Source organism: Mobula birostris, chromosome 1, assembly GCF_030028105.1.
Source record: "Mobula birostris isolate sMobBir1 chromosome 1, sMobBir1.hap1, whole genome shotgun sequence".
Classification (NCBI taxonomy): domain Eukaryota; kingdom Metazoa; phylum Chordata; class Chondrichthyes; order Myliobatiformes; family Myliobatidae; genus Mobula; species Mobula birostris.
This window is the reverse complement of record NC_092370.1, coordinates 206,331,436-206,351,516: the sequence shown is the minus strand read 5'-3', so window position 1 is coordinate 206,351,516 and position 20,081 is coordinate 206,331,436. Positions and strand designations below refer to the sequence as shown.

General features: G+C 41.4%; 1 protein-coding gene across 2 annotated transcripts in view; it reads left to right on the top strand.

Annotated features, from left to right (window-relative positions):
- Positions 1–20,081, top strand: part of kif26ab (kinesin family member 26Ab) — a 205,716-nt gene that overhangs the window by 68,763 nt on the left and 116,872 nt on the right. For both annotated transcript variants that reach the window (XM_072269687.1, XM_072269694.1), the window contains exon 3: positions 18,649–19,155. In XM_072269687.1, coding sequence (XP_072125788.1) covers positions 18,649–19,155 — 507 coding nt within the window. The remainder of the gene's footprint in view (positions 1–18,648; positions 19,156–20,081) is intronic.

The following is a 20,081-nucleotide window of genomic DNA, read 5'->3' as shown; positions in this document are numbered from 1 at the left end:
TCATATGTCTTACCCTGCAATGCTTCCTTAAAATCAGCACTTCCCATTTTGAGATAAGTTGTAATTAAGAGTCAGTGTAGCTAACCAGCCTTGTACTGATAACATTCATGGTGAGAAGAATGTGCTCGTAGTTGCTGTATATACCTTAAGAATCTCCTGTATTATCTTTATTGCCGTCAATGAGTTCAGTGAGTGAGAATTTACTGTGGGTAGGCAGGATTCTCATGCCTCAGCTCAGTGAAAATGGAACCCAGTGAACAACTCTCCTGTTCTGCCTGTGACAAATTTCCCGGCCCCCAAGAACTGGGCTGTCAAAACTAGCTCCAGGCAAGGTGTTAAGCCTTCTGAATGTGTGAAGCAACTGTGATGAGATCTGTAGTTGGACTGAGTGAGGAGGATGTGAACTGGGTAAAAGCCAAATCTCTTTTGTTTTGATGAGACCTGCTAGGAAAAAAGGGATCCTCCAGCTCCTGAAGCTCCCCCTTTATCAGTGTCCAATCCTTCTACACGTCATGCTTATGCTTACCCCATCTGTCTTCTGAAAGCTCTGACGTTAATGGGATGCCTAATACCACGAAGACCTTGCATTCATCTTCACCATGGAACTTCACAGCATAAACTGAGTAGAGGAGCAGTGGAGCACCGTTCCACTTGGGCAGAAAATGTTGGAAATATTTAACTGGTCAGGTTGCATCTGTAAGAAGGAAAACAGTTTCAAAGTTTATGATCAAAGAACCAGAATTCAGAGCTGGAAAAGACGGAAAGGAAGCATGATAAGCTGAGGAGGATGCCTCTGTGAAGCCAGACAACTATCGGATTGAGATTTAATAATTTTAGTTAAAAATAAAATATAAATAAACAAAAAGAAATTTACCAGATTTTATGAAAAAACATTTGTTTCAGTCTTTTTCAGAAGAAGAAATTTACATTCATAGACTATGTGTGCTCCTAAATTTGTAGAAACTCCTAAATGGCTACTGTCGCATCATTAAAATATTCTGGAAATCTGGCCACTAGTATAAGAAATGCAATCGTCCGACAAGCTGAAGATGATAAAAGATTTGGTTCTATCATTGGTAAACCAAAAATTGCAGTAGTAGGGTGGGGTGGTAAATCAATACTCAAAACAATTGAAATAATATCAAAGATACCTTTCCAGTATTTTCTTTAAAAAGAGGACATGACCAAAACATATGAGTTAAAGAGGATATCTTGGAGTGACGTCTATCACATATAGGATTTATATGAGAGTAATAACGAGCTAATTTATCCTTAGACATATGAACCCTATGCACTACTTTAAACTGTAACTGAAACCGTAACACTAATGGCCAGAAGATTCATTTTTCTGAATTGGAAAGAGATCAATCCCCCCACCACATTTCATTGGTTATCTCAAATTATGTTGTGTTCAAATTTAGAAAAAATTAGAAATGTTATTTATGATCGCTGTATTAAATTTGAAGAGACTTGGAGGCCATTTATTCAATACTTCCATATGATGTAATTTGACCTTTTCCAAACCTACTCTATTTCTTTTTAGTAAGTGTTGAGGGGAGCGGAGTCAACGACACTAATGGTTCTTTTTTTTTTGATGTTTCACAACAGCCCACGTCTTTTTCTTTCTGTAGTTTAGTTGGTCTATCTTGTTAGATTAGTTTTTTTTGGGGGGTATATTATTTTTTTCTTTTTTCCTTTTTCATGTTAAATTGTCTATATATAGTATTTGTATCCTATAAGATTGGGAGGTTTAATATCCCATGTATTAACTGGGTTTATATTTATATATGATAATTACAACAATGTAATCCCAATAACTTTGTATGATTACTATGTTATGTTAATCTTTATCATTACGATACTAATAAAAAGATTGATAAAGAAAGAAAATATTCTGGAAATCAGCACTTCACTGGTTCTAATTCATCCCAGTTTCCTGTTCTTTTACTCTAACCTTATGGGCACTTTCTTTTTATTAATATTTCCAGTTTAAGGAGTGTGGATTTTGGCTGACTCTGGAAGAACACGAGTACCTGAACAAAGACGAATAAAATCTAATCCCTTCCTTTAATCTTTGCACCTCCACAGAACAGTTGTGATACAACTGCACAAAGCATAGTACAGGTGCGGCTGAGATGATGTGAAGTTGGCACTCTTGATGGATGACATTGAAGTTTTGCTTCTAATACGAAACAACTCAATTTTAATATGTAAAATATTAAAAATATGTCAGCTGAATCTGGTCAGTGATTTATACTTATTAAATTGGAATGCACGAAGTCACTTTCTCATTGATTCTACCATCAGGTTTCATGTGGGAATAAATCACTGCTGTCCAAATGTTTACTGTGTAACTACATTGATTATTATATCTTTCATTCTGGACATCACTCGAAGAAAAATAATCTGAGGAGGAGACCACCCCTTGACAGAAAAACCATGATTTATAAGGCAGCAGGCTGCAATGCAGTTATTTGTTTCAAAACCTAGATACTGTGACTACATACTTCTCTTTATTTCCGTGTAAACGTAAAAGCTATTTATTCATCAGAGCATCCAAAGGACATTTAAGACAACATTTTATTGGATTTCTATCAGACAATTTGATTTGTCTTAAGAAAAATCAATTGCATTTTTGATTAATCTCCAAAATTCACAAAACTAGCACAAAAGGGCCATTTGCAATAGTTGTTATTTTCCCGAGAGAATTTAGAATGGGAAAGGTTGCCTTCTCTGCTTTTTCTTGACCTTTCTCCCTGGTGTTGCAATGATTTAAAGCTGGGTTTCATTGGCACCAGCTGCTGGCCAGCGCCCCACACAATGTCCATTCCTTGGGTGATGGTTGATGATATCCGTGAGCTGTTTGACAGTGTGGATCGTTACCACTAAACTCAGCCCTTCCTTAATTTGAATTTGCACTTGCATTTGAAGACACTGAGCTGCGGAGAGATGTGTTAGATGTTTGCTCTGGTCCAGATGTTCCTAAGCACTGGTAACTGCATGCCAGGGCATCTCAACACATTGCTGGGTCATTTACAGCAGAAGCTGTACCTAGTACCAGGCCCCAAGACTTGGTTGCATCATAGGTGACCCATTGCTGGTCTCTGGGTCGGACAGGAGTGCTGACTAATTTGATGTAGGAAGTTTCTGTTGTACTAACGCCAGCAGAAAGAATGGTGAAGGAGAGTCATATGGTGGCCAAGGTATACACTGATGTAGTTTCTCCTGCCATGACCCTCTCAGGATAAAACAGATGCGCAATCTGTACAGGTACTTCACCCTGGGACCATCCCGCTGCCAGCTGACACAGAGCACTCACCTCATCTGGGCACGGTGCTGGTTTTAGCCTGTCAGTGTTATAGTTGCTGCTGATCTCCTCACCAACATATGCTAGTGTGGATACTTGGACAGATGGCGGATCTAGAAAGTTGGGTGCCTTAAAAAAGATCGGAAATGTCTTGCCTGGACCAAAGGCTGTTCCAATGTCTTTCAACAGGCTGGGATGTATAAATGGTGTTGAGGTAGAAGATGAGTTGTGAACTTAATAATTGGTGGAGCTCATTCAGAGGACTGGATGGCCTATTGCTGTTCTTATTCTTATATTTTTTTGTGGTTCAAGATTGCTTGATGTCATTTCCTGTACACAAGTGTAAAGGAGATACAAAAAATGTTACTCTGGGTCCGATGCAACACACGCCCAAAAAAGAACACAATAATAACAAAAACCACAATAAATATAAGTCCATAAGCTAGCTTATATACATAGATTGAATGTATGTCTATAAAGTGATGCTAGGCTGTTCATAAGGTGACTAACAGAAAATAATAAAGTAGCGGTGGAGTTAGTGGTGCAGGTATTGATCCGTCTTACTGTTTGGGGAAAGTAACTCTTTTTGAATCTGGTGGTTCTGGTGTGGATGCCACGTAGCCTCTTCCCTGATGGGAGAGGGGCAACCAGTCCATGACCAGGGTGTGTGAGATCCTTCATGATGTTACTGGCCTCTTTCTCTAACATCTCTCTGTATAGATGTCCTTGATGGTGGCTGGGCTGGTGCCAGTGACTCATTGGGCAGTTTTGATGACCTGATGTAGAGCCTTCCTGCCCGCTTCTGTGCACAGTTTCCATGCCAAGCAATGAGGCAGCTTGTCAGGATGCTCTCTACTCAGTGTCAGTAGAATGTCGTGAGTATGGATGTGCAAAGTCCAGCTCACTTCAGCCTCCTCAGAAAGCAGAGGTGTTGGTGAGCTTCCTTGATTTGTGTAGGATGTGTTCTGGAGCCATGAGAGGTTGTGTGTGATGGGCACTCCCAGGAGTTAGAAACTGCTTGTGGCCTGGTGAGTTCCTCCAGCACCTCGTGTGGGTTGCAGCTGATGTAAAGGGGGTGTGAGTGTGACTGGTGCGAGTTCTCCTGAAGTTGATAACAATCTCCTTGTCTTGTTGACATTAAGGGAATGGTTATTTGCCTGGCACCAGGCTCAAGCTCTTCCACCTCCTCTCTGTTCGTTGTCTCATGGTTGTTGGTGATAAGCACCGCCACTGTTCTGTCATCAGAGAACCTGATGATGTGATTGCTTGAGTGTTTGGCTGTGCAGTCAAGCATGAGCAATGGGCTCAGCACACTGGCCTAGGGGCCGGGTGCCCATGCTGAGGATTATAGGGAGGGAGGAGCGATTGTGCACCCTGTCCGTCAGAGGTCAGTTTGTTCATCAAGATCTGTGGGACAATAGTGTTGTATGCCGAACTGGAGCGGTTGTGCATGCTGACTATCTGAGGTCTGTTCATTAGGAAGTGCAACACCCAGTTTCACAGTAGTGTATTTAGACCAAGGAGTAGGAGTTTGTTCACCGGGGTCTGTGGGACAGTAGTTTTGGATGCCAAACTGAAATCCAGAAACAGCAATCTAACATAAGTGTCCTTGTTTCCATGTATGTAAGGACCAGATGCATGACAGATGCTATGGCATCTGTGGTAGAACAATTTTTGTTGGCAAGCATATTGGTGAGTGAATGTGGTAGGAATAGAGTTTTTGATATATGCCATTATCAAAGCACTTCATGACGATTGGTGTCAATGCCACTGGGCAGTAGTTTTTTAACACTGAAAGTGTAGAGTTCTTTAGTACAGGGCTGATTTGAAGTGTGTGGGGACAGCAGTCTAGATGAGTGAAGTGTTGAAGATGTCTGTGAGGACATCAGTGAGCTGGTGTGCACACTCCCTCACTACTCAGCCTGGGATGTTGTCTTTGCCCGGCTGCCTTATGGGGGTTGACTCTAGCAGAGTGAAAACCTAGTTTTCATCCATTCCCAATGGCTTTGATCTTTCCAGCATTGTAGCCGCTGGTCCATGTTGCCTTGTGCATTAAAGCAATGTTGCAGAAGTGCACTTTATCTTCACACCAGACTAAATCCTCCCTGGCGTGCCTAAGGTAGCAAGGCAAAAGTCAGGCTTGTATTCTTTCCTGTAGTTGGGCATTGTAGTTGTGTTAATTTTGCATCCATTCCATTTTGAAAGTGGAACTTCTGCTAAATATACACACACAAAATGCTGGAGGAACTCAGCAGGCCAGGCAGCATCTATGGAGAAGAGTAACCAGGACTGATGAGTCATGAGTTCTGTTGAAGGGTCTTGGCCTGAAATGTCAGCTGTACTCTTTTCCATAGAAGCTGACTGAACTGCTGAGCTCCTCCACCATTTTGTGTGTGTTGCTTCGGATGGCCAGCATCTGCGGATTTTCTTGCATTTGCTAAATAACATAGCCTTTTTCATACCCATTTCAAATAGGAAAAGGCACAGATTTTTTAAACTGTGCTCCATGTATTGATCCATGTAGCAAATCTTCCTTTCTGTCTCTTGACTCATGAAATACAGCTTCATGTTGTCCTAGCAGGACTTCTGGTACCTCTGTGCATAGAAACTGAACATTGGCCAATTAGTTTTCAGTGTTGCATTATGAATGAGACTTACCCCTATTAACTGTACACATTTTACAGAAAGAGGTTTTGAAAACCAATCAAGGCACAAAATGCTGGCATATACTGTATATTGTCTTTCTCAAGCTCAGACAGATCACTGAATTCCAGTCACCTTTGTCAGTTCAACTGATTTCAGCCGAGGCTGTGAGAAGCTGGTATGCATGGCAACACTGCAGCAAGCAGTCTCTTTCACCACCCACCAACACTAGAAAATAAATAATTGCTCCTCTTTTTTTTAAGCACCAAATAATAACAATATCTTTCTATTATATAGTCCCCTTAGTGTTGTGAAGTGTTGCTGGATTGCCTATTGGAGTGTTGTCTAAAAGTCTCCTTCTGCTGTCCCTCAGTATCAAGTTATTTGGCATGAGTGCTTTTAAGATCGATCAGCAAAAATAATGGTTCATATTATAAAACATCCTGTGTGCAATTTGAAATTTTGGTTTGAAAATCTCACATCACTTTCAAACTGTTGGTGTGATTCTGATTTCATGTGTTTGGTGGTATTGTGTCATGGAAACCTCTTCACAGACAGAAAATGTACAGTGCATTCTATGAACTTCCAAGTCCTCTGATCTTATAAATAGCTAACGTGATTGCGCAGAAGTGAACAATTTTGTTGTGTATCTCTTTATAATAGGCATATTGATCATTTTGAATTGAGACAGCCTCCTGGTATAATGGACTAAGCAAAATAAAGGGTCAGATGCATTTCTTGTGATGTGGTTTTTCACATTTGATGTGAGCAAGAGGGAAATTCATACAACAGCGGAAAGGCTGAATCAGATAAGGACATGGATTTTAAATGACAAAGAAATTAGTTTCCTGGGTCCTTTGAGCGATTTTCTTTTGAACCCTGTGGAGCCACACTGAAAGTTTCAGTTAATGTGAAGCTGTTATCAACTAAAGTAATCAAATACCGGGATGTATCTCAAAGATTTTTCTCTCTAAATCAAAACAACTTTTCTAACCTCATATAGGTCAGTAATGGTTTGAAAATTTTTCACCTCCATGCATTGGCTGGCTTTTCCCTACCTTGCTTCGTTTGCTGCTGAAACCCCCATCCAGGCCTTTGTTAGTGCTAGACCTGATCATTCAATAGTCCTCAGTCTCTATCTTTTGCAAATAATGTTGCTTATATCTTAACTCATAGCAAGTCAAGTACACCCATCCTGTGTTTGCTGACTTAAATTGGCTCACAGTTAAGCGACATTTTGAGTTTAGAATTCTTATCCCTTTTTCAAATGTTTTTCCCTGCACTATCTCTGTAACCTGCTCCAAGCCTCCAATGGTATGAGTTAACAGTGTTCTGTAATTCTGGGCTCTTGCTTATCCTCGAGTGAATTACTCATTGTTGGTGGCTGTGCCTTCAGCTGTCAAGACTCATTGCTACCAGATAACGAATTCCTGGGTTTGGACCCAACATCACGGAAGGTTATAATTTTCCAAGTCAGATGCTGTGTATGTCTTGGAAGGGAACTTGCAGGGACTGGTGTTCTCATGTACCGTGACCTTCTCCTTCTAGGTGGTTAAGATTATACGTTTGGGCGATGGTACTAGAGTAACATGAGGTTGTATAAGGCATTGGTGAGGCCGAATCTGGAGTATTGTGTTAAATTACAGGAAGGATATAAATAAGGTTGAAAGAGTGCAGAGAAGGTTTACAAGGATGTTGCCGGGACTTGAGAAACTCAGTTACAGAGAAAGGTTGAATAGGTTAGGACTTTATTCCCTGGAGCGTAGAAGAATGAAGGGAGATTTGATATATAAAATTATGATGGGTATAGATAGAGTGAATGCAAGCAGGCTTTTCCCACTGAGGCAAGGGGAGAAAAAAACCAGAGGACATGGGTTAAGGGTGAGGGGGGAAAAGTTTAAAGGGAACATTGGGGGGGGGCTTCTTCACACAGAGAGTGGTGGGAGTATGGAATGAGTTGCCATACGAGGTGGTAAATGCGGGTTCTTTTTTAACATTTAAGAATAAATTGGATAGATACATGGATGGGAGGTGTATGGGGGGATATGGTCCGTGTGCAGGTCAGTGGGACTAGGCAGAAAGTGGTTCGGCACAGCCAAGAAGGGCCAAAAGGCCTGTTTCTGTGCTGTAGTTTGTCTATGGTTTCTATGGTTTCTAACTTCATGGCCTCCTCTTTTGCCATGATGAGGCCACTCTCAGAGTGGAGGAGAAACACCTCATATTCTGTTTAGGTAGCCTCCAACCTGATGGCATGAGCATTCCTTCCAGAAAAAGAAAAAATTCCCTCCACTTTCTCTCTTCTTCTATTCCAAACTCTGGCCTCTTACTTCTTCTCTTCACCTGCCTATCACATTCCGCTGGTGTCCCTCCTTTTTCCTTCTCCTCTCCTATCAAATACTTTCTTCTCCAGTCCTTTACCTTTCCCACCCACTTATCACCTTCTAGCTGGTCCTCCTTCAACTCCTCCCACCTTTTAATTCTGGCATCTTCACCCTACTTTTCCAGTCCTGAAGAAGGGCCTTGGCCTGAAACATCAACAGTTTTTTTTTCATTTCCATCAGTGTTGTCTCACCTGCTGAGTTTCTCCAGAATCGTGTGTGAACCGCTCTGGGTGAGTAACTATCCTGTATTGTGTGATAGTTACATTGCAGCAACAGTGTTTTGATGGTGAAGGGAGTGAATAATTAATAGTCAAGTAAACTGCTTAAAACAGGAAAAATATTTAACGATGAGAGAAAGTCGAGGGTCATTTATTCTAGTTCAAATTTATTGTTATCTGACTGCACAAACAACCAAATGAAACAATGTGCCTCCGGACCATTGTGCTGCCTCAAAACATATACCACACACAGCACATAAAACAAAATATTGCCACAAATAAGTTAATACAATTTAATTTAAAGTGCATGTAGTGTGCAGCACAGGTAGTGACGAGACCTTGGTGGTGGCAGGGTCTCAGAGCCTGAGGGAAGAGGCTGTTATCCAATCTGGCAGTCCTGGTCCTGATGCTCCTGTACCTCCTTCCTGTTGGTAGAGGGTTAAAGAGATAGTTGAATGGGTGGTTGGGATCCTCAACAATGCTTCAGGCCTTTGGTACTCAATGTGCCCAGGAAATATCACAAATAGAGGGGAGCGAGACTCCAGTGACCTTTTTGGTGGTCTTTACTATCCCCTGAAGGGTCTTGTAGTCGATGCCTTGCAGCTTCCATACTACACAGTGATGATGTCAGACAGGACACTGTCGATGGTGGCCCTGTAGAAAGTTGTTAAAATGGGAGCGAGGAGCCTTGCACGCCTCAGTCTCCTCAGAAAATGTAGATGCTGCTGTGCCTTCTTGACTGATGAGGAAGTGTCGTGGGTCCAGGTTAGATTGTCCATTGTGTGCACACAAAGAAACTTTGTGCTCTTCCTACTGATGTGCAATGGAGAGTGGTTGACCTGTGCCTTCCTGAGATCCACAATCATCTCTTTCATCTTGTCCATGTTGTGACTCAGGTCGCTCTCACACCATTTGACAAGCCTTTCTACCTTCTCTCTGCATACCAACACATTTTTGCTGATGAGGCCAACCACTGTTGTATCATTAGCAAACTTAATGATGTACTTTGATCTGGATCTGGCTGTGCATTTGTGAGTCAGCAGTGTGAATGGCTCTGGTGGGTACCAGTGCTTGAGATGTTGCTGCTGATTCAGACTGACTGGGGTCTTTCTGTCAAGAAGCCCAAGATCAGTTACAGTGAGTCTCAGTGAGGAAAGTTTACTCAACAGCCTCTGAAGGATGATCATGTAAAATGTGAGCTGAAGTCGATGAAAACAACCTGGCGTATAAGGCATCGTTTCTATGTGTGACAGGACAGAGTAAAGGGCCGAGGATATGGCATCATCAGTGCACCAATATAAGCAGTAGGTAAACTGAAAAGGGTCCAATGTAGCTGGAAAGTGGGAATTTATATGATCCATTACAACCTGCTCAAAGCATTTCATGATTGTTGAGGTCTGTGCCACTGGGCAGTAATTGTTTTAGGACAATCACTCTCTTGGGCACTGGAATGATGGTGGGTGCCTTGGAGCTTGCAGAGACAGTGGACTGTTGCAAAGAGATATTAAAGGTGTCAATTTAGACCTCTGTCATCTGGGCTGTACAACTCTTCAGCATCCAACCAGGTGTGGGTTTACCTGGCTAGGATCCTCCTCATCTCGACTGCAGCTGGACAGAGTGTCTGTTCCTCAGGGGGGAAGAGGACTTTCCTTCATATCACATCATTCATTGCAACAAATCGTGCATAGAAGGCATTCAGCCTCTTAGGAAGGGAGGTGTCGCCATTGTGAGAGCAAATATGGAAACTCCGTGAGCCTCAGAATTATGTTCTGTGGAGGAAATGTTATGATTAAGTTTGGGAAAATTGGTAGTGGATTATTTTTTAAGAACTATTTGGGTCATCTCTTCTTCACCTCTTAATCTCCTGCCTAGCTTTACATCATCTACAAACTCAGATTCGTTATGCTCATTCTTGCAATACTAAGTCTCTTTTATGGTGAGTAAATGAGCAAAGTTCAAGTACTAATTTTGTGCAGTTGGCACATTATTGGAGGCTTTTTCCATGTTCACTGGTTCCCCAACATTTAGTCTGGATGAGTTTCGACAACTGACCCAGGGGAAACATTATTTCTGGATTGACCATGTCAAGCTCTGTAGGAATTTTGTATATTTCAGTGAGATCATCTCTCATTCTTCTGAACTACAGAAAGCATAAGTCCAGACTGCTTGTTTCCTTTTTATAGTTCAATACCTCTCATCCCAGCAATCAATCTGGTGAACAACATTGCATTCCCTCTATCAGAAGTATACCCTTCCTTAGATAAGGAGACTAGACTTACACACACCAGTCCAGATACAGGCTCATCAGGGCTCCATACTATCATAGTAAGGTGTCTTTATTCTTAAATGCAAATATTTTTTCTAATTCAGGCCAATATACTACATTCCTTCCTCGTTTCTTACTGTAGCTGTATTCTAATGTTTAGTGTAGTTCAGGCTTGTGTACGATTTTCAATCACTTACAGGACGTCTCTATTTGTGTTCCATCTGGCTTGCCCTTACCTATTCACGTAGCCTTTCTATGTCTCTTCGAAGCTTCTCTTCAATATCCTTACAATTCAGTCTGTCATCGAACTTTGCATCATCACTCAATTTGGATGCTCATACTCAGTCTCCTCATTCAAACTTTTCTTTGGCTCTATGGCAAATTTTAGTGAAGGCTTTTTGGTGCTCTGGTTTCCCCCAGTTTAGCCTACAATGTTTGAGAAACCTGACCCAGGGAAAACTCAGTGTCCTCATCAAAATTATTTTATTCATAGTGAATGTTGATTTTTTAAAAAATATGTTCTTTTATGGGGTCTCTAATCGATTCCAACATTTTCTCTTCCACCAATGTCGGAACAATTTTCCCCTACTTCTATATCCATTCTCCATACCTTATTCAGTTGTGTGGGTAAACTTGCCACATGAATTTCTGTGGTTAACCTGAACTGGTCTAGCCATATAAACACTGCGGCTACCAGAGTAGGTCAAAGGCTAGGAATTCTGTGGCAGGTAACTCACCTCCTGACTCCCCAAAGCCTGTCCACCATCTACAAGGCTCAGGTCAGGAGTGTAATGGAATACTCGCCAATCGCCTGGATGAGTGCAACCCCATTAACACTCAAGAAGCTTTCTCTCTGCGTGTAAGTAGTACGAATGGTGGACGCAGGCAAGTTCAACGCACGCACAATGTCTTTGTTTCGTTCACCACGATCGAAACACTTAATTACGTCCAGTTTTACGCTAAGCGTAACACCCTTACAAGCTCTCTTAGGCTTTTCTGATACCTTAGGACACAACTTGCTAACGGATGCACAAAATAAATCGGGATAAAGCACTCTCGCTGCTCAGGGTGCGCACTGCGTCTATAACAGCTCGCTGCAAAGCAAACACTGGACGCTATTTTCGCTTTTCGTAATACCCTTATGAGCTCTCTTAGACTTTTATACAAGGGACTTGAGCATCCGCGAATTTTGGTATCCGTGGGGGGTCCCAGAACCAGTCTCCCGTGGATACGGAAGGCTGACTGTAAAATAAATCCCGTGAGGCCCTCCAGAATGTAGGAAACTCCAGAGATCAATCTATCTAGCAGTGCTATATCCTGTTTTCTCAAAACCTTCAACTTCGGCCTATCAGGAGATGTATCGGCACCTAATCTCATTGATTCCTTCACTGCCACTTCTCTACTAATCCTAATTTCTTAAATTCATTTCTCAGGAAGAATTTAATGGAACTTCCATTTGTGTTGTTAAGTAAGTGGAATAAATTCCAGAATAGAATAGGTTTTATATATCAATTGTGTTGTTTTTTTTAAATCTTTGCTTTTTTTTTTCATTTTACAGAAAAGTTAGGTGAAGTTTCTTCAGTTCAATCATTTATGAATTAACAATTACATAGAAACATAGAAACATAGAAAATAGGTGCAGGAGTAGGCCATTCGGCCCTTCGAGTCTGCACCACCATTTATTATGATCATGGCTGATCATCCAACTCAGAACCCCGCCCCAGCCTTCCCTCCATACCCCCTGATCCCCGTAGCCACAAGGGCCATATCTAACTCCCTCTTAAATATAGCCAATGTACTGGCCTCAACTGTTTCCTGTGGCAGAGAATTCCACAGATTCACCACTCTCTGTGTGAAGAAGTTTTTCCTAATCTCGGTCCTAAATGGCTTCCCCTTTATCCTCAAACTGTGACCCCTTGTTCTGGACTTCCCCAACATCGGGAACAATCTTCCTGCATCTAGCCTGTCCAATCCCTTTAGGATTTTATACGTTTCAATCAGATCCCCCCTCAATCTTCTAAATTCCAACGAGTACAAGCCCAGTTCATCCAGTCTTTCTTCATATGAAAGTCCTGCCATCCCAGGAATCAATCTGGTGAACCTTCTTTGTACTCCCTCTATGGCAAGGATGTCTTTCCTCAGATTAGGGGACCAAAACTGCACACAATACTCCAGGTGTGGTCTCACCAAGGCCTTGTACAACTGCAGTAGTACCTCCCTGCTTCTGTACTCAAATCCTCTCGCTATAAATGCCAGCATACCATTCGCCTTTTTCACCGCCTGCTGTACCTGCATGCCCACTTTCAATGACTGGTGTATAATGACACCCAGGTCTCGTTGCACCTCCCCTTTTCCTAATCGGCCACCATTCAGATAATAATCTGTTTTCCTATTTTTGCTACCAAAGTGGATAACTTCACATTTATCCACATTAAATTGCATCTGCCATGAATTTGCCCACTCACCCAACCTATCCAAGTCACTCTGCATCCTCTTAGCATCCTCCTTACAGCTAACACTGCCACCCAGCTTCGTGTCATCCGCAAACTTGGAGATGCTGCATTTAATTCCCTCATCCAAGTCGTTAATATATATTGTAAACAACTGGGGTCCCAGCACTGAGCCTTGCGGTACCCCAATAGTCACCGCCTGCCATTCTGAAAAGGTCCCGTTTATTCCCACTCTTTGCTTCCTGTCTGCTAACCAATTCTCCATCCACATCAATACCTTACCCCCAATACCATGTGCTTTAAGTTTGCACACTAATCTCCTGTGTGGGACCTTGTCAAAAGCCTTCTGAAAATCCAAATATACCACATCCACTGGTTCTCCCCTATCCACTCTACTAGTTACATCCTCAAAAAATTCAATGAAATTCGTCAGACATGATTTTCCCTTCACAAATCCATGTTGACTTTGTCCGATGATTTCACCGCTTTCCAAATGTGCTGTTATCACATCTTTGATAACTGACTCCAGCAGTTTCCCCACCACCGACGTTAGGCTAACCGGTCTATAATTCCCCGGTTTCTCTCTCCCTCCTTTTTTAAAAAGTGGGGTTACATTAGCCACCCTCCAATCCTCAGGAACTAGTCCAGAATCTAACGAGTTTTGAAAAATTATCACTAATGCATCCACTATTTCTTGGGCTACTTCCTTAAGCACTCTAGGATGCAGACCATCTGGCCCTAGGGATTTATCTGCCTTCAATCCCTTCAATTTACCTAACACCACTTCCCTACTAACAAGTATTTCGCTCAGTTCCTCCATCTCACTGGACCTTCTGTCCCCTACTATTTCTGGAAGATTATTTATTAAAGATTATTACCTTCTGCATTTTCTGTTAATGCTGGAGGGCATCAATTTCCTAAATATAAACCAATATTTTTGTTAGCGGAATGCATTATTGGGCAAATTTCCTGCTTATTGACAATTATGATAATTTTCAAAAATTAAATATGATAAAATAATGTTTTCTTGGCTGATAGATAAATGTCATTACAATAATCTCTTGCTTTGCCGTGCTCCACATGAGTCTGACTTTCCCACATTTCTTGTTTCTCCTGTCACACTACATTTTTGTTGTTTCTTTAAAAGCTTTCAGTCAAGGAGTGACATGTTCTCACCTTCACAAGTGTACAGGGGAGATGACACCCTGCAGTTAATACATTAAAGTTCTTATCCTTTCTGGATCTCCAGGTGTAACTTTTTATGGAAGGGTGCATATTTTTACAGATTAAATTAATGCATTTTCACAGGCTTGTTAAGGTTAAGTAGGTACCTCTGCGATATTTCAATTGTGAATTTAGTTAACGGAAATTGCCTAACTCGTGCGTGTTTCTGTCATTTCACACCTATTCTTTAAGCCAGTTGTTAATGTCCTTCGAAGTGGGAGAAACATTAAGTGGGTTTCCTTCACAGCGGGTGGGGGGGGGGGGTTGGCGGGGTGGGGGGGGAGGACGCACAGGGAAAAAGGCCTGTGAAATGCATCATAGAACAGGGCAAAAAGCTTCGCAACTTCTTGTCACAATGTGCCAGACTGCAGTTTGAATGGAACTGTTACTTTTCACATCAAATCTTAGTACAGAGGCAAACCATTAGGTACAGCGCCTTGAAAATGTACTCAACCCCCAACCATTTGTTCACATAAGTGAGTATTACAACCAGGGATTTTGATCAATTTAACTAAGAAATTTTATTTGTGAATCACACGCTCCCCTTTTTCATAGTAGAGTCCCAAAAAAAAGGAAATTTCTGAAGCATGTAAACTAAAAATTGAAAAATTGAAATGTCAGCAGTTTAAAAGTATTCGTCCTCCTTTGCTCAGTACTGAGCAGAACCACCTCTCACAGCTATTACAGCCAGTAGTCTTTTTGGATAAGTCTCTACTAGCTTTGCACAATGTGATGGAGCAAGATGTGCCCATTCCTCCTTGCAAAATTGCCCAGGCTGTGCCAGGTTGCAGTATCTTCTAAGTGACGCTTTGCAAAGTCTTTACGGGCAAAGATATGTTTTTTTTTTAGCAGCATGTATGGCTTAAATAAGAGATTACACATCTGATATTGTACATCAGCTAGGTAACAGCATTCCTGTTGGAGGTAGAGTGTACACTGGAGGTATGGAGGAGGTAGTATCATGCAATGGGGCTGCTTTTCAGCAGCAGAGTCTGGAAATCCAGCCAGAATTGATGGGAAGGTGAATGCTGCTAAATACAGAGAGATCCTGGATAAGAACCTGCTAGCCTCTGCTCGAAAGCTTAAACTGGAGGTGAATACTTTTGAACTGCTGACGTTTCAGTTTTGTTAGTTTGAATTGTTAGTTTTTCATGCTTTAGAATTTTGCCTGGTTTGGGGCTCTAGTGCGGGGAAAAATAGGAGCATGTGATTCACAAATAAAAATTCTCAGTTGAAATGATCAAAATCCCTGGTTGTAATACTCATTTATGTGAACAAAGGGTTGGGGGCTAAATACTTTTTCAAGGCACTGTAACAATTACAGGTTGCCTCAGCCATAATATTGAAACCTGACCCAACCATGGCTAGCTACCAGAACCCCTCCCCAAGTGTTTAAGTTTTCCCATACCCGACCCAAGCCAGAGGCATTTCCAGAAAGAAATGACACACTGACTTGTGCATCTGGATTAAGGAACAGTAAAAGTAAGCAGACTGTGCTGACCTGGATCAAGTATTAAACTGCCCTGATCCAACCTAAATATTTCAGCATATTATATCATGCATAGCTGTGTCCCCTTGGGCCCAGACTGGGTAGCCAATCTGCACTAGCGACATCCTATGTAAGTGTTCTGCTAGAATGTAGACAAATGTCACAATGTGTTCAAAGCTTATTCAGGAACATGGAATTTAAACTAAAGAAGATTTTAGGAGGAGGAAGGTTCAAAAACATAAAACCAATGTGAGAGAACCTAACAGTTGTATCTACTCTAATGTCGAAGAGGTTCGTGAGCTTCTCACAGATGTAACAATAGAAGAATTTAAGGATATGTTTGTTGCGTGGCAAGCTGCTTTAATTAGGTGTCGTGGGCAACTCAAGGAGTGCAATCTAGATTGAGCCAAAAATTTTATGGATGGGTCAGGGTGAACAGCCTGAATAGGAGAAAGTACTTATTTATCTTGGGACTGCAATATAAAGTTGAAGTTAGGGAGTGAGTTAAGATCTGGATACGGAAATATTGTGGTGACTGAAGGCCCTCTTGTAACTTGGAAATTGGAATTCATACGTGGCACAAGAGAAACTTTTTCAGGCATAGGAAAATGATCGGTGCATTTTGGTATTGGGGGATGCAAGGGAGCTGGTTAGAGATGGGAAATGAAAGCACAGATTGCAAAAGGCAAATGGCTTTGTACGTAACTTGCTCAAAGTGACATTTAAAAATGAACAAGCCCAGAGAGCAAATGTTGACAAGGTCTAATATAAGAAATGTGGTTAGCAGCATTAACAGCTTTTAATTTGAGGTTTGACCTGAGTAACTGTGATGGATATTCATTTAATTTAACAAAGCACCAGCTAGGAGTTGATTCCAAATTAATGTTCACAATGGAATATCTTCAATAAGCAATCCAGTTGAATGGATTGCCGGATATCACTGAAAATAAAGATTTACCAAAATATTTCTAAAATATAAAGTCTTTGACTTGGTGCTTCAGATAGATTGCAATTTCGGATTGCAGAGTTAATGCTGTATTCAATCCTGATTTAGAATGGGGACTTTTACACTATGATTACTTTATTGATTGTAAAATTAAGCTTGGTGTCGCTCATGTCCTTCCGTTTTCTCTTCTGGTATTGCTGCCTCATGATGGGCATGTTTTCTTCAGAAACCAAATACCCAAGTGGCCATACCTCATGCAATAGTGTGAGAAGTCTATTGATTACGAAGGTTACATTGAGCTTTCCAGCAGATGTCACTGGCCACTGATCAAGAAGAAGAATCTTGCCTGTTTTTCTCTCCCTAACTTTGGGCTATGGAAACTCGCTGTAATGCCTCAGTAGTTTCTATGGCTTAGATCAACAGATTTTCTCCACACCAATGATTGAAACATGGCCTACTTTGTGTGCTCATCTACAACATATGTGGGGCTCCTAATATAATTTTGATGGAATATAAGGTTACTGAACATGACACTTCAACTGCTTAAACCGTGTTAATAATTTTTAAAAGGATTTTTTTTGAATGCACTTGTAACTTAAATGAGAATCCTGCAGTCACTATGACCTTTGCCGAGGGAAGATTTGGTCAAGGGTATGCTACTCAGAAATCTTCTGTTGAGGATTATTTTTGTTTATTGTTGCCTCTGACACCCTGTGCTTGGTGAAAAAGTATCCCCGGTTGTACTAGCTATCCCCTTTGTAACCTATAATTGTCATGGGGCATGATATAAGAGCTTTTAGTTGGTCAGCTTCCATGTGTGGCATTAGTTTCGGTGGCAGCTTTATATTGTGCAGGATTTAATCTCCTTCTAAAGCTTTCACCAATGTACACAGGGGGCTGACTCTTGAGTGTTTTTGCACTGATAGCTGAAATATCTTGCCGCTGTGGAAAAATAATGACAGCACAGGGCTTTGGGACCCTGAAAACTGAATAACCATGAAACAAGTTTAAGGGGATTGCTTGCAAAAGGAACAAAATAAATTAACCAGCAGCAAAGAAGTGGCATTTGCCTTTGAATCATCCCCTTAGTGGAAGCATTTTCACACTTCAGAGGGTGGCTGTGAACTACAGAACTGTGACTGATAGCTTGCAGGTTCACAGGCAATGCCACAACTGTCTAGGTCAGAGCTGTTTAAAATTTGGTCACTCTGCCCTGGCACACCAGGAAGCCCAAACATATTCTCAAAACAAGGTCTTTGTTAATGTACCTGGTGGGTTATTCATTGCTAAGGGCAAGGGTTATACTACAACAGTTTATCAGTAGACATTAAGTTGTTCAGAATGCTATGAGGCTTATTTTCCCTCTGATGAGATTTTGCACAAAAGGGCTCCTTTGTGATATATTAATGTTTTCATTAATAAGGCTCACTAACCAAATTCTCTCCTGAGTGTTAAAGACACAGTTACTTTCAACTCTTTGATGCAGAGCTAATTATTAGTGTAAATAGATGGGTAGTTATCAGGTATGCAAGCAGCATCAGTTTGTTTTTGATAATTATTTTTATTTTTTGCATATGGATACGATTCAGGAATCAATTATGTCTGTGAGTCAAAGCTACATGTAGATTTGTGGAAATTTAATGTCATCAGGAATGTGACTGTGGAGCTAATAAGGATAATTTGCAATTAGTCCAAGTTAGTTAATGTTTCTTTCCTGTTTACAGGACCCAGGATTTTCTGCATTTATTTTTGACAAGCTTCAAGTGCCTGACTCTTCAAAACGAAGTCGAAACGAAAGTGAGAGCAGATGTGAGATTTGTGCAACCCACCTAAATCAGCTGCGAAAGGAAGCCATTCAGATGGTCCATAATCTTGACCAGGAATCCAGTCAGGACATACCTGAGTTGCCACACTGTTCCAACGCCGTTTCTTCGAGCAATGCTTCCCAAAATGCGCTCACGCTTTCCTCACAAAGAGATTGGCCCTTTGTCAAAGGACAAATGAGCAGACAGCCTGTAAAATCGGGAAATGTAATAAATGGCATGGAGAGACGGAAAGGATCTGGCTGGTCTCAGGGTACAAGCAGCCTTTCAAAGTCCAGTGTTCAAGTAACTGTTGGTTCCAGTGGTCTGAGCAGTGCTCTGAACTCAGTCACCATTCAGGCACAGCAGTACCTTGAGGGTATGTGGAGTATCTCCAGAGTCAACAACTTCCTTCCTCATGCCTATCTGGTGAGTAATTTGTTGTTCAATTCTGAAGAAAACAATATCTGTAGATTTACAGCTTGTTAATTCAAGGATCTAGCATTTCCAAAAAAAAAGTTGGAAACAAATGAATACTTGCTTGATACTTCTCAATTTATTAAACTAAAACATATTCTGTATACCTCTCAGAGTTTGAGTTAGGGCAGGTGTGGAGAATGGAATAGGTACAGTGATGTTGAAGCGGATGTTATTTGTGTTGGAAAGATAAAGGGAGTAGAAACAGACACAGGATGGCCTAATTCTGTTCCTATGTCGTATAGTCTTATAGATTGGACTAGTTTAACAGAAGACAGTGGCTGGAGAGAGATAGAACATAGGACAGAGAAATCTACAGCATGTTACAGGCCCTTTGGCCCACAATGTTGTGCTGACCATGTAACCTACTCTAGAAACTGCCTAGAATTACCCTACCGCATAGCCCTCTATTTTTCTAAACTCCATGTACCTATCTAAGAGTCTCTTAAAAGACCCTAATGTATCCACCCGCACCACCGTCGCCGGCAGTGTGTTCCATGCACTCACCACTCTCTGTGTGAAAAACCTATCTCTGATATCCTCTCTGTACCTATTTCCAAGTACCTTAACCCTATGCCCCTCCCCCCCCACTGAGTGTTCTGTCCTGTGGAAAAGCCTCTGGCCATCTTCACGATCAATGCCTCTCATCATCTCAGATGTAGAATCTATGCTAAGGAGGCAATTGAGGAACCTAGGATGGTGGCTTTGGTCATGCTAATATTTAATCAGGGAAACCTGATTTCAGATAAACAGATTGACTCAGTGTAGGGATTAGGAGTCACCCTAATCTCTGGTCATATCCGGCTATATATACTGCCTCTAATTGAGTAAAATATCCGAAGACACTTCACACTATCATTATCATCAATCAGATGCAG